Below are 24,934 nucleotides of genomic sequence, written 5' to 3'. Positions count from 1 at the left end.
ATTTCTCAGACATGCATGGTCCAATTTTGTTCAAACTTGGCACAACAATATGCAATGGCATACACGTGCACCTCGCTTTATTTTGCAATCTGATCAAAGATGGGCAATTGGTAGACTGGCGGCCATTTTAGTTGTACATAAATATGAGCTAGCCCTTTAATTCCGTTCAGAAAAATTACTAAAACAATGACGCCTATGACATTTTATGTAATTTTTCTTTGTTTTCTCTGCAACCGCTTATCCAGGTGACAAATTTTCACCATAGGTAGGACTACTCATGTGGAATGTTTTAATGATAATTATGATGTCATAGGTCATGGGGTGTGGCAGCTATGTTGGAAAAAAGGAAAAACTTTGGACATCTGCATTTCTGAAACCACTCCATTCTAAAAAATTGAAACTTGGCACATATGAAGTATTCCCTGTGGGAAGTGATTTTTTTTTTGTTTTGGATGATGTCATAGGTGGCTTCGTTATGACGTCGTGGCATAAGTCAACCACTTTATCCGATCAATATGAAACATTTTGAGGGTCATCTAAGGCTAAATTGTATTGGGGGGGATTGATGACGTCATGTTGTTCAGCAGCCATATCGTGTTTAACATAAAAACCCTCAAAAATCGTCTCAGAAAACGGCTGATCAGATTGAGGCGAAACGTTACAGGTACACGTTACAGTCCTATTCATGAGAAACAATAAGTTCTCCACCTATACTGTCATAGGTCACATGTTTTGGCAGCTGTGATTTTTTAAAATCTTTTTTATTTTGACGAATAAACCTTTAAAATCTTCTCCAGAATGGCTTGACAGATCGAGGGGAAACTTCACCCACCTAGTCCCCAAGCAATGGGGATATCAGGATGTTCACGAATAATTAATCGGTCACACGGTGGTGGCAGCCATATTGGTTTGAACGAAAATCTTTTAAAACACAAATTTCTCTTGAACCGCTTCATCAATCGATGTGAAACGTCACAATTATGATCAAGTAGTCATGGGGAATATATGTTTTAAATTTCAACCTGATCGGACGCATGGTCTGGCAGCCAGAATGATTTAATATTTTGAATCTGGGTTCAGGGATTTAAATCAAACTTGATGCAAGTATGTATAATGATGTAATGTGGGCGGAGACATATCTGGCAATGTCAAAGAGTGCCCTTCTAGTTTCATACTGCTGTTTTGGTAGTTTAACCACCAAACTAATCTAACTACCAAACTAATTTAACTACCAAACTAATTTAACTTTTGGTAGTTTAACTAATCCTGCTGGGTGTCCATATCCAAACACCCTCCTCACCAGGAAACCTGGTGGGGGAAACGGTTTAGTAGCCGACAACCCAACCATGGAACAGGTTAGTACAGGTTTACATGATACCTGCAGCAAGTCACAGATCCAATCTGGCTTGACCTGACAATATTGGGAAGAACAGCACTGGGTAGAGCCCATACCTCCACCAGGGTGAATAGTTTACACTTTGTATCCCATTGATCAGCTGGATCTGAACCAAAATAGAATCAGCTTGTTCTCATCACCAAACCAACTCATCCACCTCTAGTTTTGTCATAACTCGTCCACAACTTTTTGAGATATCATGATGTATATCGTTTTTGACCCCATCTCTTAAGTTTAGAAATCAGGCCTAAGTTGACCTTTTGACTTCAAAAATAATTGGGAGTGGAATTCAGTGAAGGGATACGTAAATGCTGTTGAAATTTCAAGTCAATCAGAGAAAAATTCAGGATTTCAGAAATTGCACCGAAGTTTTTTTATTTTTTTTTTCTTTGGCAAGAGCGAACACACAGTATGTATAACAAAGGGAGCAGGAGACGGAAGCACAAAACAATAGGGAACGGAGACATGAGATCTGTGGAAGGGAGAGGGATGGGGTAGGGTACACAAGGTAAACAAGAAGGACACTACAGGGACTTTCAGGACGGAAAGCAGGGAAATTGAAGGAGGTGGGTTTGGGGTGGATTAGTGTGGGTAGAAAAGATCATCGTTTTGGTTTAGGGAAGACAAGAGATGGTGGTGAACAGCTGTTTTGAAGACCTGGAGGGAAGAGTGGGATTGAAGAGAGTGTGTGAGTTTGTTCCAAAGGTGGGGAAAAAGAGGAATGAAAGAGTGAAGGTGAGCAGTGATACTTGATTTTGATAGTTTTACCAGAAGGGGACTGCCGGTGGACCTTGAGCGCCTTGCGGAAATATTGGGGGGACATATCTCAGACAGAGCGGGGGGGGGGTAGGCTGGAGAGGAGACGGTCGAAGACAGAAAGACCACCAACCTGTCTGCGTTGAGAGACTCAAAGACTCAGCCTCATTGCTGCCTCAAGCTCGTTTTTTCTTGTATTATTCCAGAGATTGACAAAGCAGTGAAGGATAGTAGTCCGAGTGTTGGCCAGAAAAGCGTGCATTAGGATACGCACAATGTTTTTCTGCATTTTTGTGATCACCAGACCATCTGAATGAATATTCTGATTGATGCCACTCTGGCACCCTTGAGCATTTTTGTAGAAACCCATTAATATGCAAATTAGCGGTGGCCATTGTCGAAATTACTATTTTTCTTAATATCTCCAAAAGTAAGCATCCAAACAGCCTGGTTAAGGTGTCTACACCCATGTTTTTAGGGTCACTGGTCATGATAAACCCACTTAATATTTGATAACATTGAAATTTAGCTCATTAATATGCAAATTAGCATAACCCTACCGCCTGAATTTGTCCGCGCCGATTGGCGTTTTTGCAGTACAGTTATACAACAACAACAAAACTGTTTGAAAATAACTTGCCCAGAGCCGTTTTTATCCCCAGTACGGTTGTGAAGAAATGGCTGACCTCAGAAGATCAACAGCATGAACTGTTTCTGATCAAGTAAGTTGAGGCTTGTAATGTAATGAAAGAAACATGGAGAACTGAGTTTTAAGTAAGAGTAATGTCTTCTGATACAGTAGAACGATCGATATTATTTGCAAGCGTTTTTTTTTTTTTAATTTAACATGATTTGTCTGAAAGCAACTGTGTATTTTATTGATTTTTAAAAGTACAAAGGCTGGAACCTGTTTCCTGAGAATTTTTTAAAATACGAACAAAGAAATTAAATGTTTACTGATGTTTATAATTACCTCTATTGTCACAGGTTGAGGGTCCATCACCATGGGAGACTGTTTCTTCAGTCCCTGCGAGGCAACTAAAGCTGGAAAACCTCTGGTAACAGTTGGTCCAGACAGAGTGCGAAGTATCATCCGGTCAAGCAAAGCAAGACAAGATGGTATACATGAAGAGCTTGAACAGAGATTACAGGCAGACGAATCTATCGAGCTCAAATGCCACAGAGACTGTGTGTCAACGTACACATCATGCTCACACATAGAAAGACACTTGAAACGAATGAGTAATGTCTGTTTGGAAGATGCTTCAACAAGCAAAAGAAGCCGCTGTTCAAAGACGACAGTACAGTAATCCCCTGTTTCTCGCGAGGGTTACATTCCAAACCTCCCCGCGCTAAGTGAAAATCCGCGATGAATGGACGCCTCCCCAAAAAATCGACTCGTCTGGTCTGGTCGGTTTGGGAGTGATCGGGTTTGAGGTGCCTGAGATCGACTCGTCTGGTCTGGTCGGTTTGGCAGCGATTAGGTTTGAGGTGCCGGAGATCGACTCGTCTGGTCTGGTCGGTTTGGCAGTGATTGGGTTTGAGGTGCCGGAGATCGACTCGTCTGGTCTGGTAGGTTTTGAGGTGCTGGGTACGAGCAGTGCTCGTCCAACAGCGGCAAACCTTTTTCCTTCCTGAAGCATATATCGAGCACCTTGACCTTGTCCTGGAGCGTCAGGACCTTCCTCTGGCGCTTCGGTTCCTTGCCAGAAGCCTTAGAAGGTGCAGGGCATTTGGGCGGCATCGTGGGGCTTGGAGAAAAAAACGTAGAAAATATTCGAAGTTCACAAGCGAAACTTTGTCTCGTGCGTTGTGTGACTGGTCGAGCACCATGCGTTATAATTTATTGCTTACATAATTTATATTTTATATATTATTACCGTGATGTACCGGGGGAATCCGCAGAAAAAATTAGTTACGTTCCAAGGGAAAACCTGCGATGAACCGGGGGCGCGATAGGTGAACCGCGATAAAGTGGGGGTTGACTGTATATGACTTTGAAGAACATTGCCTTTTTTGCGGAGAAAGTGCATCATGGACTTTGATAAGAAGAATCCTAATCGTTGGCGGCGAGTTCTCCTTTGTCGGACTGCAGATCGTGTTGATCAGACAACTTTCAAACGAACTATTCTGGATGTTATCGATTCCCGCCAGGATGAAGAAGGACGCCAGGTAAAGATACGATTAATGGGCGCAATCAGCGATATTCATGCTGCTGATGCGAGATATCATGACGACTGCAGAAAGTCCTTCATGGCACCCCGTTCTGTTGCAGCAGCAGCACACAGTGGCAGAGAAACTCAGGACTTCGAGCCAGCTGTCAGTTCTACCATCCTATCGATGAAAAACGACATGTTGCGCATCTGGAATTCAGTAGAAGTCCACAATATGTACAAGGATCATGGAGGAAAGCTATACTCTCGAAGAACCCTGTTATCCAAATTGTTGGATATACTTGGCTCTGAGATTCTGGTTCTGTCTGGTGAAGGTGTCGCTAGTTTAATCTTGTTTCGCAGCAGAGCGTTTACTGCGATCAACTTAGTAGCATCAGATGAAGATGACGCCGTTGATGTTTCCATGGAACGAATTGCCAAGAAGGTTGCACAGGAATCGAAGCAGTTGTCGTCTGACCCCAGTTCCTATCAGACTAGAATTAATATAGATATTGCTAATGAAGCAGTGAGTTCAACCCTTCAATTGCCACTCTCCAAAATATCAGCTAAACTGGACTGCACACTTCCAGGCGCTCTGATAGGAAACATCATAACGAATATGATCACCAATCAACCAACTACACTCCAAATAGCACTGGGAGTTCTAGTCAGTCGTAAAAGCCTCATTGAGCAGTTGTACAACTATCGTGTGACCTGTTCCTATGATGAGTTTCAGCGTTTCAAGGGATCAGCAGCAAAGGCTGCAACTGTTCACTCTGGGATTAGGGGAACCACCAATGCTGAATGTGGCCTCGTTCTGGTTGTTGCTGACAACTTCGACACAAATATCTCATCCCAGAATGGACTCATTTCAACACATTCTCTTGCAGTACTACTTACCATGAAAGATCAGGAGATATCTTCCACATGAGAAGATGAAACCATCATCAGACGATTGACCGGTGATGAAATGAAGACACCTGTGACAGAAGACATTTCGGTTCAAAGGTACAAGAGACCTGAGAAACCAGTGATGCCAGTTGAAGAAGCCACACGTGTGGTGTTACCTCTCCGCGTATTGGCTCATCAAGTTACACAACTTCGGGGAGTTCAAGATATGGATTTCTCTTTTCTGAAGCAAATCCCTTCTGATCAGAACACACCAGAGTTTGGTGGCTTTAATACGAAGCTCTGCAGAGAGCAAGGACGATCCATCCAACCTGTAATGAGGGTCATTTATACACCACTCGTAGATATGGATCCAGCTGATCTGGACACGATGTTTACAGCAATGGAGGAGGGAAAACGCTTGACCGCAGAGTGTGGACAAACCGTAACCATCTTTACAAACGACCAACAGCTGTATCGAGTGGCCGTTAATGTTAAATGGATTTATCCTGAGCGATTTACCCAGTTCATACCAAGGCTGGGCGGCATGCACACCCTTATGAGTTTCATCGGTTGTGTGGGGAACTTGATGGCTGAAAGTGGGCTGGAAGACGTGATGAAATCTGCCTTTGGAGGTGTTGCCCATATGCTTGCTGGAAAAAAGTTTCCCCAACACTTCAGGGTCCTGCGATTGGTGACTGAGGAGGTCCTTCATTCCAGCGTGGCTCAGGCAGAAAGTCATGAAGACTTAATGGACACTCTTGAAACCAAAGCAACAAAGAGCTTGACCACACAACTATGGGTACAGAACGTTGTGAAACCTGTATTCATCATGATGGCGTTTGTTCGTGCTGAGCGTGAAGGAGACTGGCCATTGCATCTTTGGGCTATGAAGGAGATGCTCCCCAACTTCTTCGTGGCTGGACATCACAACTATGCTAGATATGGGCTCTACTACCTTCGATCGATGGAAAGACTTTATAGAGACATTCTGGAAATGTTCTTAAAAGGAGATCACGTGATGCGGCACAAGAAGGGCCGATGGAACGGCATATAGTCGGATATGTACATCGAGTCCACGTTCATGCGCTACGGTCATGGCATACATGGAATCGTTGGCATTACACTGAAGCCTTCTACACTGAAGAAGTGGGCTTATAGTATGCACACGTTTAGTCAGATAGTCCACGATCTCACAGATATGTCTGAGGGGCACATAGTCACAGAGGTGACCATTCACAAGGAAGAGAAGCCATCACGCATTCGATCTGATTCAGAGGACCGAGATAAGATAAGGAGAAAACTCCAGTCCTTTATCGACCCACTTGACCCAAACGAACAAGCAGACAGAGTTGTCAATATTGCAACTGGCAGAATTGGACCGGAGAAGGTGAACGCGCCAACGCGCCAGCAGGATTCAACGCTCCCTTATCTAAACAAGTCATAACTATGGTAGTGACATGGAAAGTCATGAGTGTGGGATCTACTGAGGTTTGTGATCTAAATCTCATCTACTCCAGGGTCATGGAACTCCAACAAAGTCGAAACATCAAACTATGTGGCGTCTTAGAGTACGAGCTTGCACCTGTGCCAACATCAATGTTCGATGAAAAGGGGGAGATGAGAATAGCAAAGACAAAGTCGATATTGAAGAAGAATCTCCAAATGGAAATCTCAACAAGACTGGGTCCACAACCTGAAGTCACCATCTTCGATGGTTGTGCAATCCTCTGGGTTATTCATTGGCATAGCAGGAGAATTGTGCAAGACTTTGTTGACAACTTCACGAGCTACATAATGGCAAAGGTGGACAAATCAGATGTATATCTGGCATTTGACAGATATCATGATTTCAGCATCAAGAGTGGAACAAGATTAGCAAGAGCTAGGCAGCAAGCTAGCAGGCGCCACAGGTTGAACAGCCAGACTCCACTGCCTGCACAGCTGGTGGTTCTGTCAGTAACTGAGAACAAAGTTCAGCTGATAGAACTGATTTGCCAGAATTTGATTGACGTTAGTCAACAGAGAAAGCAGAGCCAACACAGGCTCGTCATTACGGGACAGGAGTCGACCCCAGTGGAAATACACCACGGAGCCCAAAGGTGTCGCACTGATTTGAAGATGACACATGAGGCAGATGTCATCATAATTCAGCAAGTCGCTAAAGTTGCCGAAGATGGTGCAAAATGCATCACAGTCATCTGTGATGATACTGATGTGTTCATCTTGCTTGTGTATCACTTCGCAGAACTTCATCTTCAATGCTGCGTAACAATGGAAGCAACATGTCCTGGCCGATCGTTGATCGACATTGGGGCCACTGCCAGAAAGCATTCCGGGATGGTGCAAGACCTACTAGCCTTACACGCACTGACAGGTTGCGACACCTGTCATTTTTTGCTTACATAATTTTTGCACTCCGGCCACGTTGCCCAGATGTATGGTAGAGGTAAACTGACTGGCAAGAAGACACTCGCAGCAGGCCATTCACTTCAAAAAGTTGGGAATGTGGATGCATCTATTGACGATGTCATCGCCGAAGCCACTGTGTTTATGGCTGTTTGCTATGGTAGCAAGGAGAGAAGCAACATGTCTGATGTTCGCAAAGAGGTGTGGTCTATGAAGATGGCGAAACCAAATGCCATCAAAGCACCAGACCTAAAGGCTCTGCCACCAACTACAGAGTCCTTTGAACAAAATGTGCGACGCGCTCATATCCAGATAGCAATATGGAAGTCAGCTGCTGAGCTGCAGCCACCACCTCTGGATCCCACTCAGTACGGATGGAAACGTGATGAGGCATCAAGATCATGACTTCCAATTATGCTGCCGTCCAACGTCGCTGTTGCACCACCAGAGATCTTGGAGCTAATACGATGTGGATGTTCCTCCGACAAGCAATGCTACACAGCTCAATGCCGCTGCACAGCAGCTAAGTTACCATGCACAGTTTTCTGTAAGTGCCATGGAGATACTGGCTGCAGGAATGAGCGCACCAAGACAGCTGCTGCATTTGCCCTTGATGATGACTCTGACACTGAATGAGACACCAAGCACTGAAGTTGCCTTCATAAGATTTACAAACCTGTTATATATCTATATATATAAATATATATATATATATATATATATATATATATATATATATAAATATATATATATATATATATATATATATATATATATATATATATATATATATATATATATATATATATATATATATATATATATATATATATATATATATATATGAACATTTGATTTACACAGGAATGTCTTCTTTTGTTCATGTTGTTAGCTGCTTTCATTGCATACTGTCGAATTTTTGAATCTGTATGAATAATAAAGTGATCTATATTCACAAAGACTGGTGTTTTTTTTTTCTATCTCTATGTCTATTTATCTACATTTTCAATAATGGCGACTGCTAATTTGCATATTAATGAGCTAAATTTCAATGTTATCAAATTGTAAGTGGGTTTATCATGACCAGTGAGCCTAAAAACATGGGTTTGGACACCTCAACCAGGCTGTTGGGATGCTTACTTCTGGAGATATGAAGAAAAATTGTTATTTTGATAATGGCGACTGCTAATTTGCATATTAATGAGCTAAATTTAAGTGTTATTAAATTTTAAGTGGGTTTATCATGACCAGTGACCCCAAAAACATGGATGTGGACACCTCAACCAAGCTATTTGGATGCTTACTTTTGGAGATATTAAGAAAAATAGTAATTTTGACAATGGCCACCGCTAATTTGCATATTAATGGGTTTCTACAAAAATGCTCAAGGGTGCCAGAGTGGCATCAATCAGAATATTCATTCAGTTGGTCTGGTGATCACAAAAATGCAGAAAAACATTGTGTGGACCCTAATATAATGCAAGGTCATCTTGAAAAATGGTGTTTGACATCCGGACTATAGTTTTTAATCGGGTTTTTTCCAAACTTAGTTTGTTCGCCGTTAATTCGACTTTAATTACAGGTGCCACTCAAAATCATCTTGCATGCCACTCATGGCATGTGTGCTGTGTTGCTGACTTTGGGGCCAGAGAATGACACAGTGCATCTGCGTTGCACACGATTAAAATAAAGAATGTATTTAAGTTTTTTTTTCTTCTTCTTGTCTGCTCTTAAAGATTTTGAGAATATGTCTGGAAACAGTTTGGGGTAGTTTCTCAAAGGGCTAAGGAGCTTCTTGTGAGCCAACGGCCATCCGTATCTAGTGCCCAACTGTGTCTGCAGACGTCCTCCTGCAGTTGGATTACTTCTTTTTTCGGAGGATGATGGCAGGATTTGCACTCCGGCCACCATAAAACACTTCATTCCGCAAAACCCACAAATGCGAAGAAAACTGTAAACCCACTCTGTGGGAGTTTCTCCTGTGCTGCTGCACTTCGCAGGGTAGCTCAGGGCAGCCCACACTTTTCAGCACTTGTAGGGACTGGATTCTGGGGAGGATGTCGGAGAGATCAAGCTGCAGTGCATCGTTTGATGCAGATCATGATGCAGCCATCTTTGCGGAGACTCTAGATATCCTTTTGGGGGCCCTCGAGGTGCTGAATGAGGATTCGGAGCCGCTGGGATTACGGGTTTCCTGGGTCAAAAGTAAGATCCAGGCTTTCAATGATATCTTGAATGCTGCTATCTTCTGTGTACCTGTTTGTGGCGAGGATGTTGAGGTCACGGAAAGATTCACTTAACTTGGCAGTGATATTCTTGTCTCTGCTGGCTGTGAGTCAGAGGTCAATAGACGTCGGGGTCAGGCCTGGAGAGTCATGGATTTACTGGATCATTGGATGTGGCGCTGTCGGTACCTGTTTAGCAGGACGAAAGTCCGAGTCTTCAGGTCTTTGGTGCTTCCAGTCTTGCTCTACGGATGTGAGACATGGACTCTGGCCAGAGGTCTGAGACGGAGACTTAATTCCTTGAGTACCAGGTTTCTTCGGAGAATCCTTGGCTATCGCTGGTCGGACGTTGTGTCCAACAAGCGGTTGCTGAGAGAGACTCATGAGATTTGTTACCTGCATAGTCTGTGAGCGTCAGCTGTGGCTGTATGGACATGTGGCTCATTTTCCTTGCGGTGATGCTGCTCACCAGAATCTCTCAGCGAGGGAGTCTCGTGAGTGGAGGAGGCCAATGGGCTGACCACGTGCCTCATGGTTGCAGCAGATTGATCAACATCTCAAGGAGATGGGGATGGGCCAGGCATCTGCATGAGGGATGGCCATCCGGAGGCTCCTCAAGTACCGACGGAAAGTGGACGCAACGACGCGCTGCTCTGGTGTATGCTCCCATCAATGACCTGACCTTTACCCAATAAGCTTCAATATTACAAAGTTGTTTCTCTTTCTTTGAGTTTGGTCATGTACTGGTTAGAGCGTCCGCTCTGAGTCTGGGAGGTCGGCTGTTCAAACCCCAGCCGAGTTATACCCAAGACTTTAAAAATGGTGCTTGCTGCTTCCAGCATTTAAAAGGGATAGAGCATGGACAAAACCTAAGGTTGGCAATATTAGCGGAGGCTTTAATGGGCCAAATGACCTCATCCTTCATTGAAGGTTCTTGTCGGGGAACTCGTTTTATTAGCTTACCAAGGCTTTCAGGCAGGGTAACCTATTGTTAGCGGACCAAGCATACAATTTCTTCGTCTCCTATTGTGAATCAGGTTTTTATTGTCATGGCGCTGGCAGTCCAGGTTAATCCCCCTGACCAAATTTGTGGTGACGGGCGGTCAACACCGCCAACCCGGATGGTCGAGCGGTTTTTTCCTCATTAGGAGGCGGACACGTTGATCCTCGGAGATTATCACGTGTGCGGGAAGGGTGGGGCACAATGGCGGTGTGACAGGGGCACAGAAATGGATGCACGGGGAGGTTTATACTCGAACCCCATGACAAATACACAGATACAGCTACTTAAAATAATCGGATTTAATGAAAATAGACATATTTACTAAGGGCAATAATCAGAATAAAATAACGTGACGTAAACTAATCCTAAAGTCGAAATCGAGACGCCTCTACACACAAACTTAAATACAGACAAGGGGGAACGAAATGACAGAAAATCCTTCCTTTATTCTGGCACTTAGCTTGGTCCAGAGATGGTCTTTATGGAACGTGGAATCGAGGCGCTTCAATTTGCACATGTAGACATGCACAAAATGATGCTGAGCCGCTCTCTCGCAGCAGGGACGTTCGTCAGGCAATTTGTGAGCGGTATTGAACCCCCAAGGCTCACCGACCATCGTGCAGCTTCTTCGTCTATCGTGCCTGCTGATACGCTCTTTTCAGGATGGTGCCATCCCCTTCGCTGAATCACACGAGGCTCAGGGTCCGTCTCATGACCAGCCAAGAGTTGATGACCAGCGTCTCGCTTCACCACAGTAGCCAAAATCACCTCAGCACGAATATGAGAATCGTGCCGTCTTCTTCATGCGTCGAAGGAAAGTTATTTTGTCGTGCCGAGAGGAGAGCAAAGCGAGATCCTGCGTTCTAACCATGTTCCTACCATGACTACAACTGCCCTCCTCACACCGACCTCATGCATTCCTTCTGATCTCTCAACTCTGACTGCCATCACACCGAACCCCTGTTTACTCCTCTGGGGCATGGCTTGCTCGCACGGAACCTGGGACTATTACGCTCACTATTACTCAACAATTTGTCTCAGGGCTTGATATAGTACTTGCTTTAACTTTACCCACATGGCCATTTGCTCTTGGGATTTTTGTGCAGTGGTAGTTAAAAGATTTCTACTCTTGGGCCTTACTTGAACTTGCCTAACCCTAGCCAACCTAACCAAATGTATTCAAGACTTGGCATCTGTTTTGCTCACCACATTCCCCGAACTGTGTTCAGTTTGGCGATACCTTGTGTGGTACTGATTAGGCCTGGCTGCTTTCTCTTTCATTTAATCTGACTTCAAGTTATTACATACAATCATGGCCAAAACTATTGGCACCCTTGTGCACTTTTTTCAAATAACTCACAATTTTCTCGAAAAATAAGTTGAAATTGACAAAAGTATTTGGTCTCCACAATTCTATATTTCATTGTTAATATTATAGGACCTTTGTTTTTGATTCAGAACTTAATATATACTTTTAAATCAGAAAATAAAAATAAATGGCATTGACAAAATTATTGACACCCTCGACTTAATATTTGGTATCACAGCCTTTGGACAAAATAACTCCAGCCAAGCACTTCCTACAGTCATGAATGAGCTTCCTCCCCTTCTCTACTGGTAGTTTGGCAAAACACTCTTCTTGTGGAAACTGCTCCAGTTCTCCCATATTTGAAGGGTGCCTTCTCCCAACCTCTGTTTACAGATCTCCCCACAAGGTGTTCAATGGGTTTAGATCTGGACCCATTGCTAGCCACTTCAGAACAGTCCAGCGTTTTGTCTTGAACCATTCCTGGGTGCTTTTTGAAGTGTGTTTGGGGTCATTGTCCTGCTGCAAGACCCATGACCTTCGACGGAGACCCAGCTTTCTGACACTGGGTTCAACATTGAGCTCCAAAATGTCGTGGTAATTTCCTGATTTAATGATGCCATGCACACATTCAAGGCACCGAGTGCCAGAGGTAGCACCGCAACCCCAAAACATCACTGAACCTCCTCCATGTTTGACTGTAGGGAAGGTGTTCTTTTCTTTGAAGGCTTCATTTTGTTTTCTGTAAACATAGAGATGATGTGCTTGACCAAAAATCTCTAAATTGGTCTCATCTGTCCACAGGACATTCTCCATAACGCTTTTGGCTTGTTCAGGTGTGTTTTGGCAAACTCCAGTTGGCCTTTCTTACGTCTCTCTCATGGAGTCCTCCTGGGTCTCCTACCTCAGATCCCCCTTTTCATTGAGTTGGCGACGGATGGTGCGAGTTGAAACTGTCATACCTTGTGTCTGAAGGCCAGCTTGAATCTGTTTGGCAGTTTGTTTGGCATCAAGGTGCTTTCTCCACCATTCGAACAATCCTTCGCTGCAATCTTTGATCAAGTTTTCTCTTGCGGCCACGTCCAGGGAGGTTGGCTACAGTGTCATGGGCCTTAAACTTCCTGATAACATTGTGTACGGTGGACACAAGAACATCAAGGTCTCTGGAGATGGACAAGTTACCTTGAGATTGTTTCATGCTTGGTGCCAATCTTGTGTCTGACCTCCTCAGACAATTCTCTGGTTTTATTTATTTCTTTTCTCCATGCCCATTGCGGTACACACAGTGACACAAAAAGCAGAATGACTCCTTTTCTCCATTCAAACTGGTTGAATGAGTGATTTTTATATTGCAGGCACCTGCAATTCACCACAGGTAAGTTCAATACCAAAGTAAAGGAGAATCACCTGCTTGAAATCAAATTATTTCTAAGAACTTCCAAAAGATGCCAATAACATTGTCCGGGCAATTTTAGGATTTCTTTGTGGAATAAGCTAAGGTTTAATCGCTTTTTTCAGCTTTTTTGTTTTGTTCCACTGCAAACCAAAGAAATACATACGAAGAAATAGAAAAGAAAACGAAATACAAAGAAATACAGAAAAAAGTGCAAGGGTGCCAATATTTTTGGCCATGACAGTAAAACTATTGTTTACATTTTAATTGCTCGGCGATTCTAAGAGGTAGAGTTTATGGTTCTAAGTTGAAGACAAACGTGAAAGAGCTGTTAGCCTACATATGCATTATATATATATATATATATATATATATATATATATATATATATATATATATATATATATATATATATATATATATTTTTTTTTTTATGCACTGCAACAATAACACTTATAAACTGAAATGGAAAACAATTAGTAATTTTCATATTCTTGTATCAGCTCCCATGTTGCACGTCATTAACAACAGAGCTAATTTGAGCTTTTCATCCGAGGCTGAGCGAAGCGAGGTCGAGGCCATTTATTCCTGATGTGTGAAACATCCTCCAACACATGCCTACAGAAAACGGATTTTTTTTTTGGAATGCTGACTATATTTTCCATCCAAGCATCATGTAATTTTGTTTAAAAAAAAATTCTCCATGCGTAGGCGCTCAGACGTTGAAAGTTTTGTGTCAATCGCTCAAGTAGTTGTGAAGAAAACGAATTTAATAGCAAATAAAGGTGAAAAAATGAGGGCCTTCACCAATGTTCCACAACATAGTCAGGGATGGTTGTGGACACCTAATACTAGCCATTAATTTTAAAGTTCGCATCTTTTCCTTTTTGTTACATTGATTGTACTTAGATTAATAATGATTTACATCATAGATGCAAGAGAGATCGTGATTCTATGTCTCATTTGGGTTTAATTCCTGACCCGGCGGTAAACACAGTACGGTATAACAGTCATTTTGCATGCTTTTAATCGACAAGTGCATGCCCGTAGGTGCGTGCCCGTACGTGCAACCAAACAAACAAAACAAGCAGTCATAGACTGGTACTTACGAAATCGTCAACTTGACCTCTGACCTTGTCTAATAAAAGCTGTCTCTAGAGAAGGTAGCGACGCAAACCAGAAGTTTCTACGATGATTCTGTACCAAACCATCAAAAATCGAATGTTTTGGATGTTTGACCTCACTGTGACCTTGACCTTTGACCGATTTTGACCAAAATCTAATCAGCACTAGCCACCACCCTCCTGAATCACGTGGTGTAATTTGACATTGGTAGCTTCTTCCGTTCTCGAGTTATCATTTTTTTGATGTTTGACCTCATTGTGACCTTGACCTTTGACCGATTTTGACCAAAATCTAATCAGCACGAGCCATCACCCTCCTGAATCACATGGTGTAATTTGACATTGGTAGCTTCTTCCGTTCTCGAGTTATCATTTTTTGGATGTTTGACCTCACTGTGACCTTGACCTTTGACCGATTTTGACCAAAATCTAATCAGCACTAGCCACCACCCTCCTGAATCACGTGGTGTAATTTGACATTGGAAGCTTCTTCTGTTCTCGAGTTATCATTTTTTGGATGTTTGACCTCACTGTGACCTTGACCTTTGACCGATTTTGACCAAAATCTAATCAGCACGAGCCATCACCCTCCTGAATCACGTGGTGTAATTTCACATTGGTAGCTTCTTCCGTTCTCGAGTTATCGTGCCTACAAACAAACAAACAAACAAACACACAAACACACAAACAAACAAACAAACAAACAGAAACGGAAGTCATCAATATACTTACGAAATCTAAAGATTTCGTAAGTAAAAAACTTTCAAACCGCGTGCCAGAAACAACAACCACACAGGCCGTTCCTTCGTTCTCACATGCTCGTACGTGCGTGCCTGTACGTGTGTGGCCGTACGTGCGCAAAAACAAACAAACAAAAAAAAACTTTCAAACCGCGAGCCAGAAACGACAACCACTCAGGCCATTCCTTCGCTCTCACATTCTCGCGATAACCACACGTCCACACACAGAGTTAATTAAAATCCAAATTAAAATCAAGTTTACCTCCCTGTCTTTGCTTGCCATGACATTCGCTACCATGTAACCGGCACGGCCCGTGACATCATCGTCGGCCAGCCGCGCACCGGCCTACGCAGCCACGTCTACGCAGCAACGTGTCATGTCATTGGTTTGTAAATAAATGGCCATAACTTGGGAAGCACTTGCCCGATTAATATCAAACCTTGAAAAGGCACATCCTCAGGTCCCCAGCAATATACCTGGCAAGTTTCAATTGGATCGGACCAGTGGTTGTCGAGAAACAGCGGTCACAGACACACACACACACACACACACACACACACACACACACACACACACACACACACACACACACACACACACACACACACACACACACACACATTGCTGGAATTATAGATATATGATGAAGAAAGCATGCCTTACTGCACCAACAAAATGCTACTGTGAAACATAAGTTACATTTCCAAAAACCGAAATTCTGTCTCTCTGAGACTCTTTCCCTGACTCTTCCAAGAGGGCACAAGTCAAAGCAAGCCACACCCAGCAGAGTGTCTCTGCCCCTTATCCTCGGCAGTTTCACTGGGTGGTGTATTTTACCACCTGGGCGATTCAAAAACGCAGGGAATAATAAAATGATTGCCAAAATTAATTATCCAAGCATCAAAAGAAACAATCTCATGTGAACATTGATGACTTTCGAACACATGGCCTTGTGTCTACATTCAACTTGCCGGGACAAAGTGATCATTCTCTATATCCGGATTTTCCAGCAACATGGATCGTAAGATGGAGGGAAATATGCATTGACAAAAACATTTTCTGAATGTCTGTTATAACCAGGGTGCCTGCCTGATACAGAGGTCCAACTGTATTTGTAAACATGCAATACTTAAAATATGCACTGAAACACTTACACTGTAACACTTACCACTGAACACCATCTGTAAACAATAAATATTTATGACTTCTTACCAGCATATATCATCTCTAAATGACAAAAACCACAGACGCTTCTCGAATCATACCGCCATAAAACCGAGAAACACCAATGACCTATTGTGCCTGTGAAAAATAACGTAATGTTCCATTGTCTCCGATCACGTGACACTCCGTGAGCAAGAGCGAAGTTCCAAGAGCGGGCAGACTTTTCTTTATTATTATTTTTCCTTTACGGACATTTGGGGACAGTTTTGTGATTTTTTTTTTCTTGAGATGTTGGCTTCGGGTTACATCTGTCTGCAAAATTTCAGCTTTCTAACCAACCTAGAAAGTACTAAACATGTATATGAGTGAGTCAGTAGTTAGAAAGAGTTTTATATATTAGATATATTTTATATAGATAAGGCACAGGCAGCCAACAAAATTAACTATTAGTTCAACAAAATTAAGTAAATTGTACCATACCAATTTTGAACTATACAAGAAAGAGCAGAATCAACCTCAGGTGGCGTTTCGTTTGTGGCCCGCAAGCTTTCTGAATCTCAAGCCCTGATAGATCTAACCTCCGCATGCAGCTGTTTATAGAGCTGATTAGAAACTCATTTTGGGTCATGTGCTGAAGCAGAGTAAACCCTTTAGGTGTCAAAACAGTCACTCAATCATAATTGGGATTCTGCTCATTGCTGCATCATAACTGCGGTGACGATATGAATGCACGTGAGCGGTTAAAAACAAGTAGTTGCCCACTCATGCTCTTTCGGATTCAGACTTTTGTGTCCCACCCCACTGTGCAATTCCATCCCTACAATATGCCCTCATTTGAATTTGACAAGATGATCAATGTCTTGTACTTCAGGTGTGAATGCACCTGCAGAATGCGACTGTTGTAACTAGAAGGAAACGGTAATAATTGAGATGCAGCAATATAATGGTGACCATGGAGTCCACATTAACTGCATGGCTCATCGCCCTGGACCACAGTCGAACTTCTCGTATCCCTCGGTGTTGTGAACAACTATCGTGCGTATAAAAAGGATTGTAAGCAAATCCCAGCAGATACATGAATGTGGATTGAAATCTTATTGATGGATGTCGGTACAAGGTGCTACAAGTTCGGTACATCAATGAAAACTTATTCACACATGGTATTTCACAATTTGTATTCTTTGGAACATGTTTGGAAACTATCAAGTCAGATGTGCTATCAGGATAATATGTAAGTGCTGCATGTACATCACTTAATAAAACAGTGTAAATCACTTAAACATTCCATACAATGCATCATTACAAACTCGAAAACTGTTCAAATGTCTTTGCAGGATATATCGCTCTGTTGCAACACCGGCAGTTCATTTGATTCACCAATAGAATCCTGAGAGAAGAAAACAGTGCCACGTCCATCCTGCACAGCGAAGACGATCAAAGAACATTTTTCATATGATAAGTACAAGGGATTCAAACTGCCTGCTTAATTATCATGAACAATAAATTGTATGCACGGCTTGTCAGGTCGGCGGGAAGGCCCAAGTCTTTCACTAACTGCACAGGAGTTTGGAAATTGCTCAAGGTGCAAACGATATCTCCCCTATTGTCTCATGACATACCTTGGGATCTTTGACATCCGCCAGCGACGAGTGCTATACTAGCAGAGATGGGTATTTCAGCTTAATATCCATCCTTAGAGATGGCGCACACACACACACACACACACACACACACACACACACACACACACACACACACACACACACACACACTGACACACACACACTGACACACACACACACACACACACACACACTGACACACACACACACACACACTGACACACACACACACACACACACTGACACACACACACACTGACACACACACACACTGACACACACACACACACACACACACACTGACACACACACACACTGACACACACACTGACACACACACACTGACACACACACACACACACACTGACACACACTGACACACACACACCCACACAGTGACACACACACACACACTGACACACACACACACACACTGACACACACACACACTGACACACACACACACACACACACTGACACACACACACACACACACACTGACACACACACTGACACACACACACACACACACACACTGACACACACTGACACACACACACACTGACACACACACACTGACACACACACACTGACACACACACACATCAATGCCTTGCCCTGCTTGAAAAACACCAGTATGACAGTTTGTAGCTGTGTCAGGATTCAAACCCAGGCTACATAGCTCAGAGGGGACTGTGCTACCTCTTGGCTATCCTACCATCACCAGATGAAATGATCTCCACATTAATTATATTAATAATAACAATTTATCTGTGCTTGTTGCTGTTGAAATGATAAATCTTCCAATATGCAATTGATCTCTTGATACTCATCTTTTGTTCACATTCTCATTGCAATGAAAGGATTTTTTTTTTGTATCCAGAGTCTGTGGCTGCTGGTTGCATCATTGCTGGGGGCACGGCTGTGCCGCTGATGCAGTGCCTCATGTTTCCAGTAAGCTGGTATTCATTTTGCCGACCTCAGAAGGATGACAGACTGAGTCAACCCACCTGGTGTTATGTAATGGCACGACAGGTGCTCGAACCCAACACCCTAGGATCTTAAGGCAGCCACCTTAACCATTAAGCCAACACCAAGCTTAATGAAAGGATGATAAGCATAGTTTAAAATAAATGTTTTCATGTAAATCCCGAAATGAAGTTCTGGTGTAATGTAAATTTCGAGTACATAGTTGAGAAATTACTTTGATTCGAATGTGCTATTTGTATAACCTGATGTTTACTTTACAGCAGGAACCTTGTGCTCGATGAACTTGGTAAAATATCACAAAAACCAAACCACCGTGCTTTTCTTGATGCATCAAGTTTCATTGTAATCTGTTTTGATTTGCTAATAACTTTCCTGCAGAACATTCCGGTGCAGGTATTATGATACATTTTTGGTTGAACTGATTCATGGGACCATGACGTGTTTTCCCGCAGGAAGTTCGGTGACTAGTTGACACTTTCTTCACATCTGCAATAAACGACTTTGCTATGATGATCTCTTCTGGAACCTCAAAGCAGGGATGTAATCTCAAAGACACAAATAACAATAAACATCTATTAATATCTTAAAACGACGAAAGGTACTGTCAAAGATTTCCTCTTTAAGCATTTGTAATTGGTGTTGCTAGATAATGTGTGAATGAAAAAAAGACATTGTTCCTCGTTCATAAAATATTATTTGAACGTTAGTAAAATGCTGCAGTTGAGAGGATTCCATTGTAAATGTGATTAACTATGTTTCCTGTTGTCTTTGCTTTGTGTAAGACATACATCTGCCTTCTGTTGATATTGATTTGTCATTTTAATTAAATCTTTGTGGCAATGTGGAAATGTTGCATAAGATCCAGGAAGACTTAAATATATCAATGAGTACATGATTAAAAATAACTTGAGATATTTATTATTTAGTTCACAAATTTAATGACTACAAGTCTGTGGTTGATCAGTGCCGGAGGCGAGATACTCTTCTCGTCTGAAGGAATTTCAATGCATCGACTGGAACTGATAGGGATGGTTATGAGACGTGTGTTGGTCCCCATGGGTCTGGAACTATGAACCAGAATAGCACTAAGTTCCTTGACTTTGCAAGATGTCATGGACTTAGGGTGGCCGGTTCATGGTTTCAGCGCCCAAAATCTCATCGTTGGACTTGGTATTCCAACGCTGGTGGTGTGGCAAAGCAGATTGAACATGTCCTCATTGATGGTCACTGGAGGATCATCCAGAACTGCAGGGTCTACTGGAGTGCTCAGTTCCTCAATACTGCCCACCGGCTTGTTGTAGCAACTCTTAAGTTGCAGCTTAAATCCAGGAGAATGGTACCATCCCAGCCTAGGCTGGATGTTGGCAAGCTCAAGGATGAGAGGGTAGCTGAGGAATTTGCAAACAGGTTGGGGGGATTTTGGGGGTCTGGGTGCTTTGGGGAATCCTGAAGAGTTGTGCAGTGCTTTCTAGACCACCACATTTAATGTTGCCTTGGAACTCACCATAGGGCGAAGAATAATTTTGTCTCTCAAAGTACACTGAATACCATTGACCAGAGTCACAGGGCCAGGCTCAATGGCAGAGCTTAGCTGTTCAGGGAGGTGAGGTGTAAAACTGTATGTGTGTGAGGAATCTGAGGGGGTAGAGCATCACCTATGGTCAAGTGATTCTCATCCTGCTTACAGGGGAATTCGCGCATATGTTCCTCCAACCCATCCCTCGGTGCACTGCAGTTCGAGCGGAGGGTGGTGGGCTCTTGACAGAAGAGTCTGAAGTGAAGGCAAGCTGGGCCGGTTACTTTGAGAGGGTGTACCAGGCTGATCCACCAGCTGTCAAATTGGATGTCAGGGGTGTTACAAACCCGACTGCTGACCTTCCAATCAACTGTGGTCCACCTTCGTTTGTGGAAACACAGGCTGTGGTGAACCGGTTGAAATGGGGTCAAGCTCCTGGGATCTGTGGCATCCATGCTGAACTTCTCAAGGCTGGTGGAAATGCTGTACTAATGTCGTTGCATGCAGTTCTGTGCTCTGCCTGGAACACAGGCATCATCCCAACTGACTGCAAGACGGGCTTTGTTGTCCCTCTCTGGAAAGGGAAGGGTGATTGCCAGGACTGCAACAACTACCGAGGGGTGACGCTGCTCTCAGTGCCAGGCAAGGTCTTTGCTCAGATAATCCTTGATAGGGTTTGCCACCATCTGCTTCAGCACCAGCGTGCAGAGCAGTTAGACTTTACACCAAAGAGGTTGATGATTGACCATATCCTTGGTCTTCAGGTCCTCACTGAATGTAAACGTGAGTTTCGGCAGGGGCTGCTTGCAGCTTATGTTGATCTCTGCAAAGTGTTTGATTCAGTGAATCTGGATGCTCTCTGGAGGATTAATTATTTGTCTTCGTGGGTGCCACCAAAACTGATCAATCTGGTGTCTGAACTATACTCTGGCACTGAGAGTGCTGTGAGATGTGGTGATACCATCTCTGACTTATTTCCAGTTGTTATTTGAGTTTGTCAGGGGATGTGGACTGGCCCCCACACTTTTTAGCGCTTGTATGGACTGGATTCTCGGGAGGATATCTGAGATATCAAGCTGCGGTGCATATCAAGGGAGGAGATCGGAGATACCAGGTCTCTTTGAAGATAACTTAGCTATCGCTGGTTGGACTTTGTGTCGAACGAACGTTTGTTGAGAAAGACTCAAATGAGATTTGTTACCTGCATAGTCCATGAGTGTTAGCTGCAGCTGTATGGACATGTGGCTTATTTTCCTGATGCTGATCCTGCTCACCAGATTCTCTCAGCGAGGGAGCCTCGTGGGTGGAGGAGGCCAATGGACCGACGACGTGCCTCGTGGTTGCAGCAGGTTGATCGGCATCTCAAGGAGATGGGGATGGGCCAGGCATCTGCCTGGGGGATGGCCAGACGGATGCCCCTGAAGTAGCGACGAAAAGTAGACGCAGCGACGCGCTGCTCCAGCACATGCTCCCATATCTTACCTGACTTGATAATGTTCACACACCCGTGTGCAAGATGTATCTGCAGAAGCTCGAAGAGGGGTGCGGTTAAAAGGCAATTAACAGCTCAGTATCCACTGTGACCACAATTTCCATTGACACACTTTTGACAACGGTGAGTCATTGAGGACACGAGATGGTTGAAGAAAGCTTGAGAGATGTCATTCCAGATCTGTACCAAGGCCTACCGCAGTTGAACCAATGTCACTGGCTGGTTTTGAAGATGGCGCAATGGTTGTTCCACTTTAAACAAAAAAAGTTATATGTGTGCGAGGATATTTATTATTATATGGGAGAAGGATCAGGCAAAACAGCTGGCCAGGGAAGTATAGGAATGGTCTGTTGTGTGATGGTCAGTGACCACTCATGTGACATGAGGGCACACGTTATGCTGCTGAAGTGTGATGTGACGTCCATGAACCTTCAGAGACGGGAGGAAGTAAGGATGGAGAACTTCATCACAGTACCGAATACCTGTAAAATTGCCATTAATGACCTTCAGCTGGGTTCTGTGATGTGCGGTGATGCCTCCCTATACTATCGCGCTTCCACCACCAAACGACAAACATTGCACAACACAGCCTGCGTCAGCATAATGTTCCCCTTCTCATTGATAAACACACCAACGACCATCACTACTGTCAATATGGAACCTTGACATCTGTAAAGAGAATAACACCTCAATATTCTCTCCTAAACCTCAGATCAGATGTTGTCTACACCAAGCTAGGTGTGTACGTTGAAGATATGGCAACAAAATTGGATGTACTGCTGGTCGTCATGGTCGGATATTATGCTGACATAACTGATTCCGACCAGTTCTGGCACTGATTGGTCGCATGCCAGAGATACTGCGAGCTGGCCTCCAAAGCCAGTCACCAACTGGGCATCCTCTGTCATGCAAAGTCCTTCCTTGGCACACCTGAGCTCCTGACCATATACAGCTTTCGTCCACAGCCTGATGGAGTACTCTTCTCCCCTCTGGGATGGTGCTCCCACCTCTCACTTTTCTAGGATTCACGCTGTGGAAACCAAGGCAATTAGGATCATTGGTTACTCCTGCGATGAGGCTGAGTCTTTGGGTCTCACTCTCACCGCAGGCAGGTCGATGGCCTTTCTGTCTTCTACAGTCACCTCTCCAGCCTGGCCCCCCTGCTCTGTTTGAGATATGTCCCACTCCCCCCCCCCCCCATATTTCTGCAGGGCACTCAAGGTCTGCCAGCAACCCCATTCTTGTAAAGCTACCAAAATCAAGAATCACTGCTCACCTTCACCCTTTCTTTCCTCTTTTTTGTCTGCCTTTGGAACAAACTCCCACACTCTCTTCAATCCCACTCTTCCTTTTTAGGTCTTCAACACAGCTGTTCACCACCACCTCTTATCTTCCCCCATCCAAAACCATGATCTTTCCTACCCCCGCTAATCCACCCAAAGCCCACCTCCTTCACGGATTTTGAAGCAAACACAGAGTTGAGGCATTTGGCCTTTTCATGAGCAGTCCGGCTGTGGGGCCATTTGAAGTGAGGGAAGGGATGTAAGGGGAGCATACACCAGAGATCGACTTGACAAGGCACCACCAGCTTTTAGAGGAGGGAGACAAGTTTGAAAGTTCATTTTTGAGATTGGACAGATGTTGTTTTCTGGCTCTTCTGTGGGTATTACACACACTTGTTGTAGGCTTTGTGGAATGATCTGAGGTTGCCTTCAGTCGGAATTGCCTTCCAGGAGGAGAATGCAAGTTGTTCAAAGCAACTGCCTCTTCACAGGATTCAGAGTACCAAGACCGGGAGGATGGGTAAGATAATCGAAGGCGAGATGGGATGAATCTACACATAAGAGAGAGCAGGTTTCTGTGGAAGAATATCAGCGGCAGTAGATATCGGAGACCAGTCCTGAAGTGCATATAAAAATAAAAAATGTGAATACACGAATGTATGTCACACTTTGTGACCCGAGAATTTGCAGAGCCCGCGAATAGCGAAACCGTGAATGTTTTAAAGTAAACCAGTATTTTGTTTCTCACTTAGCATGAGAGACCTTTCCCTTTATCCATGGTTTGTTATGTCTTTTTCTATACCTCAACACGTGTAATGTTTCATTTGTACCTTTCTTGATTGTTTTTTCCCCCCCAACTGTTTGGGTATATATACACTTGTTGCAGGTTTTGTGGAATGATCTGAGGTTGCCTTTGGTCGGATTTGCCTTCCAAGAGGAGAATGTGAGTCGTTTGGTGGTGGTGGTCGTATGGCAGCTTAGCTGCCGGGGTAGCTATCATTTCTTGAAGCGTGACCGTGTCGCGAATGCAGTGCCCCTCCACCAGTACACACACTGGAACTGGTACTCATTTCGCCGACTTTGGAAGGATGACAGGCTGAGTCAACCCCCTGGTGTATTAATTCAGCAGCTGACGAGGCTTGAACTCAGGACCCGAGGATCCCAAGCCGCCACGCTAACCACTGAACCAACACCAGGCTGCATGTGAGTCGTTTTATGTCCTTCCTTGGCACATCTGAGCTCCTGACCATATACAAAGCTTCCCATTCTATATTCAGAAGTGGTTCAAATTTCCCTCCCAATTTCTTTTGAAATTCATTCCTATAATGTTCAAGTTTTCGCTTCTCCAGATTAAGTTTCACATTTTGTGTTCATATCAGATGCTTTCAGCTTCACTGGGACACTCACAGAAATAACTCCTCTGTGATCAGTTTGTATGTTACATCCTCTTTATGCTCTTGTGTAATATTGATG

The 24,934-nt window shown here is 43.7% G+C and overlaps 1 protein-coding gene across 4 annotated transcripts in view; it reads left to right on the top strand.

The window, feature by feature from the left end:
* Positions 1-18,702: 18,702 nt before the first annotated feature.
* RAD51 (RAD51 recombinase) overlaps positions 18,703-24,934 on the top strand; it is a 78,830-nt gene continuing 72,598 nt past the window's right edge. Inside the window, exons 1-2 of one of the 4 annotated variants that reach the window (XM_085851889.1) lie at positions 18,703-19,215; positions 19,627-24,664. In XM_085851889.1, coding sequence (XP_085708015.1) covers positions 24,663-24,664 — 2 coding nt within the window. In that variant the 5' untranslated portion in view covers positions 18,703-19,215; positions 19,627-24,662. Of the gene's footprint in view, positions 24,665-24,934 lie in introns of all 4 variants that reach the window. The other 3 variants (XM_085851886.1, XM_085851890.1, XM_085851888.1) reach the window with 3 other exon arrangements.

Source organism: Eptatretus burgeri, chromosome 13 (genome assembly GCF_056783735.1).
Source record: "Eptatretus burgeri isolate ZD-2024b chromosome 13, Ebu_testis_v1, whole genome shotgun sequence".
Classification (NCBI taxonomy): domain Eukaryota; kingdom Metazoa; phylum Chordata; class Myxini; order Myxiniformes; family Myxinidae; genus Eptatretus; species Eptatretus burgeri.
Note: the sequence above shows the minus strand (reverse complement) of the source record. Positions and strands in the feature narration are given on the sequence as shown.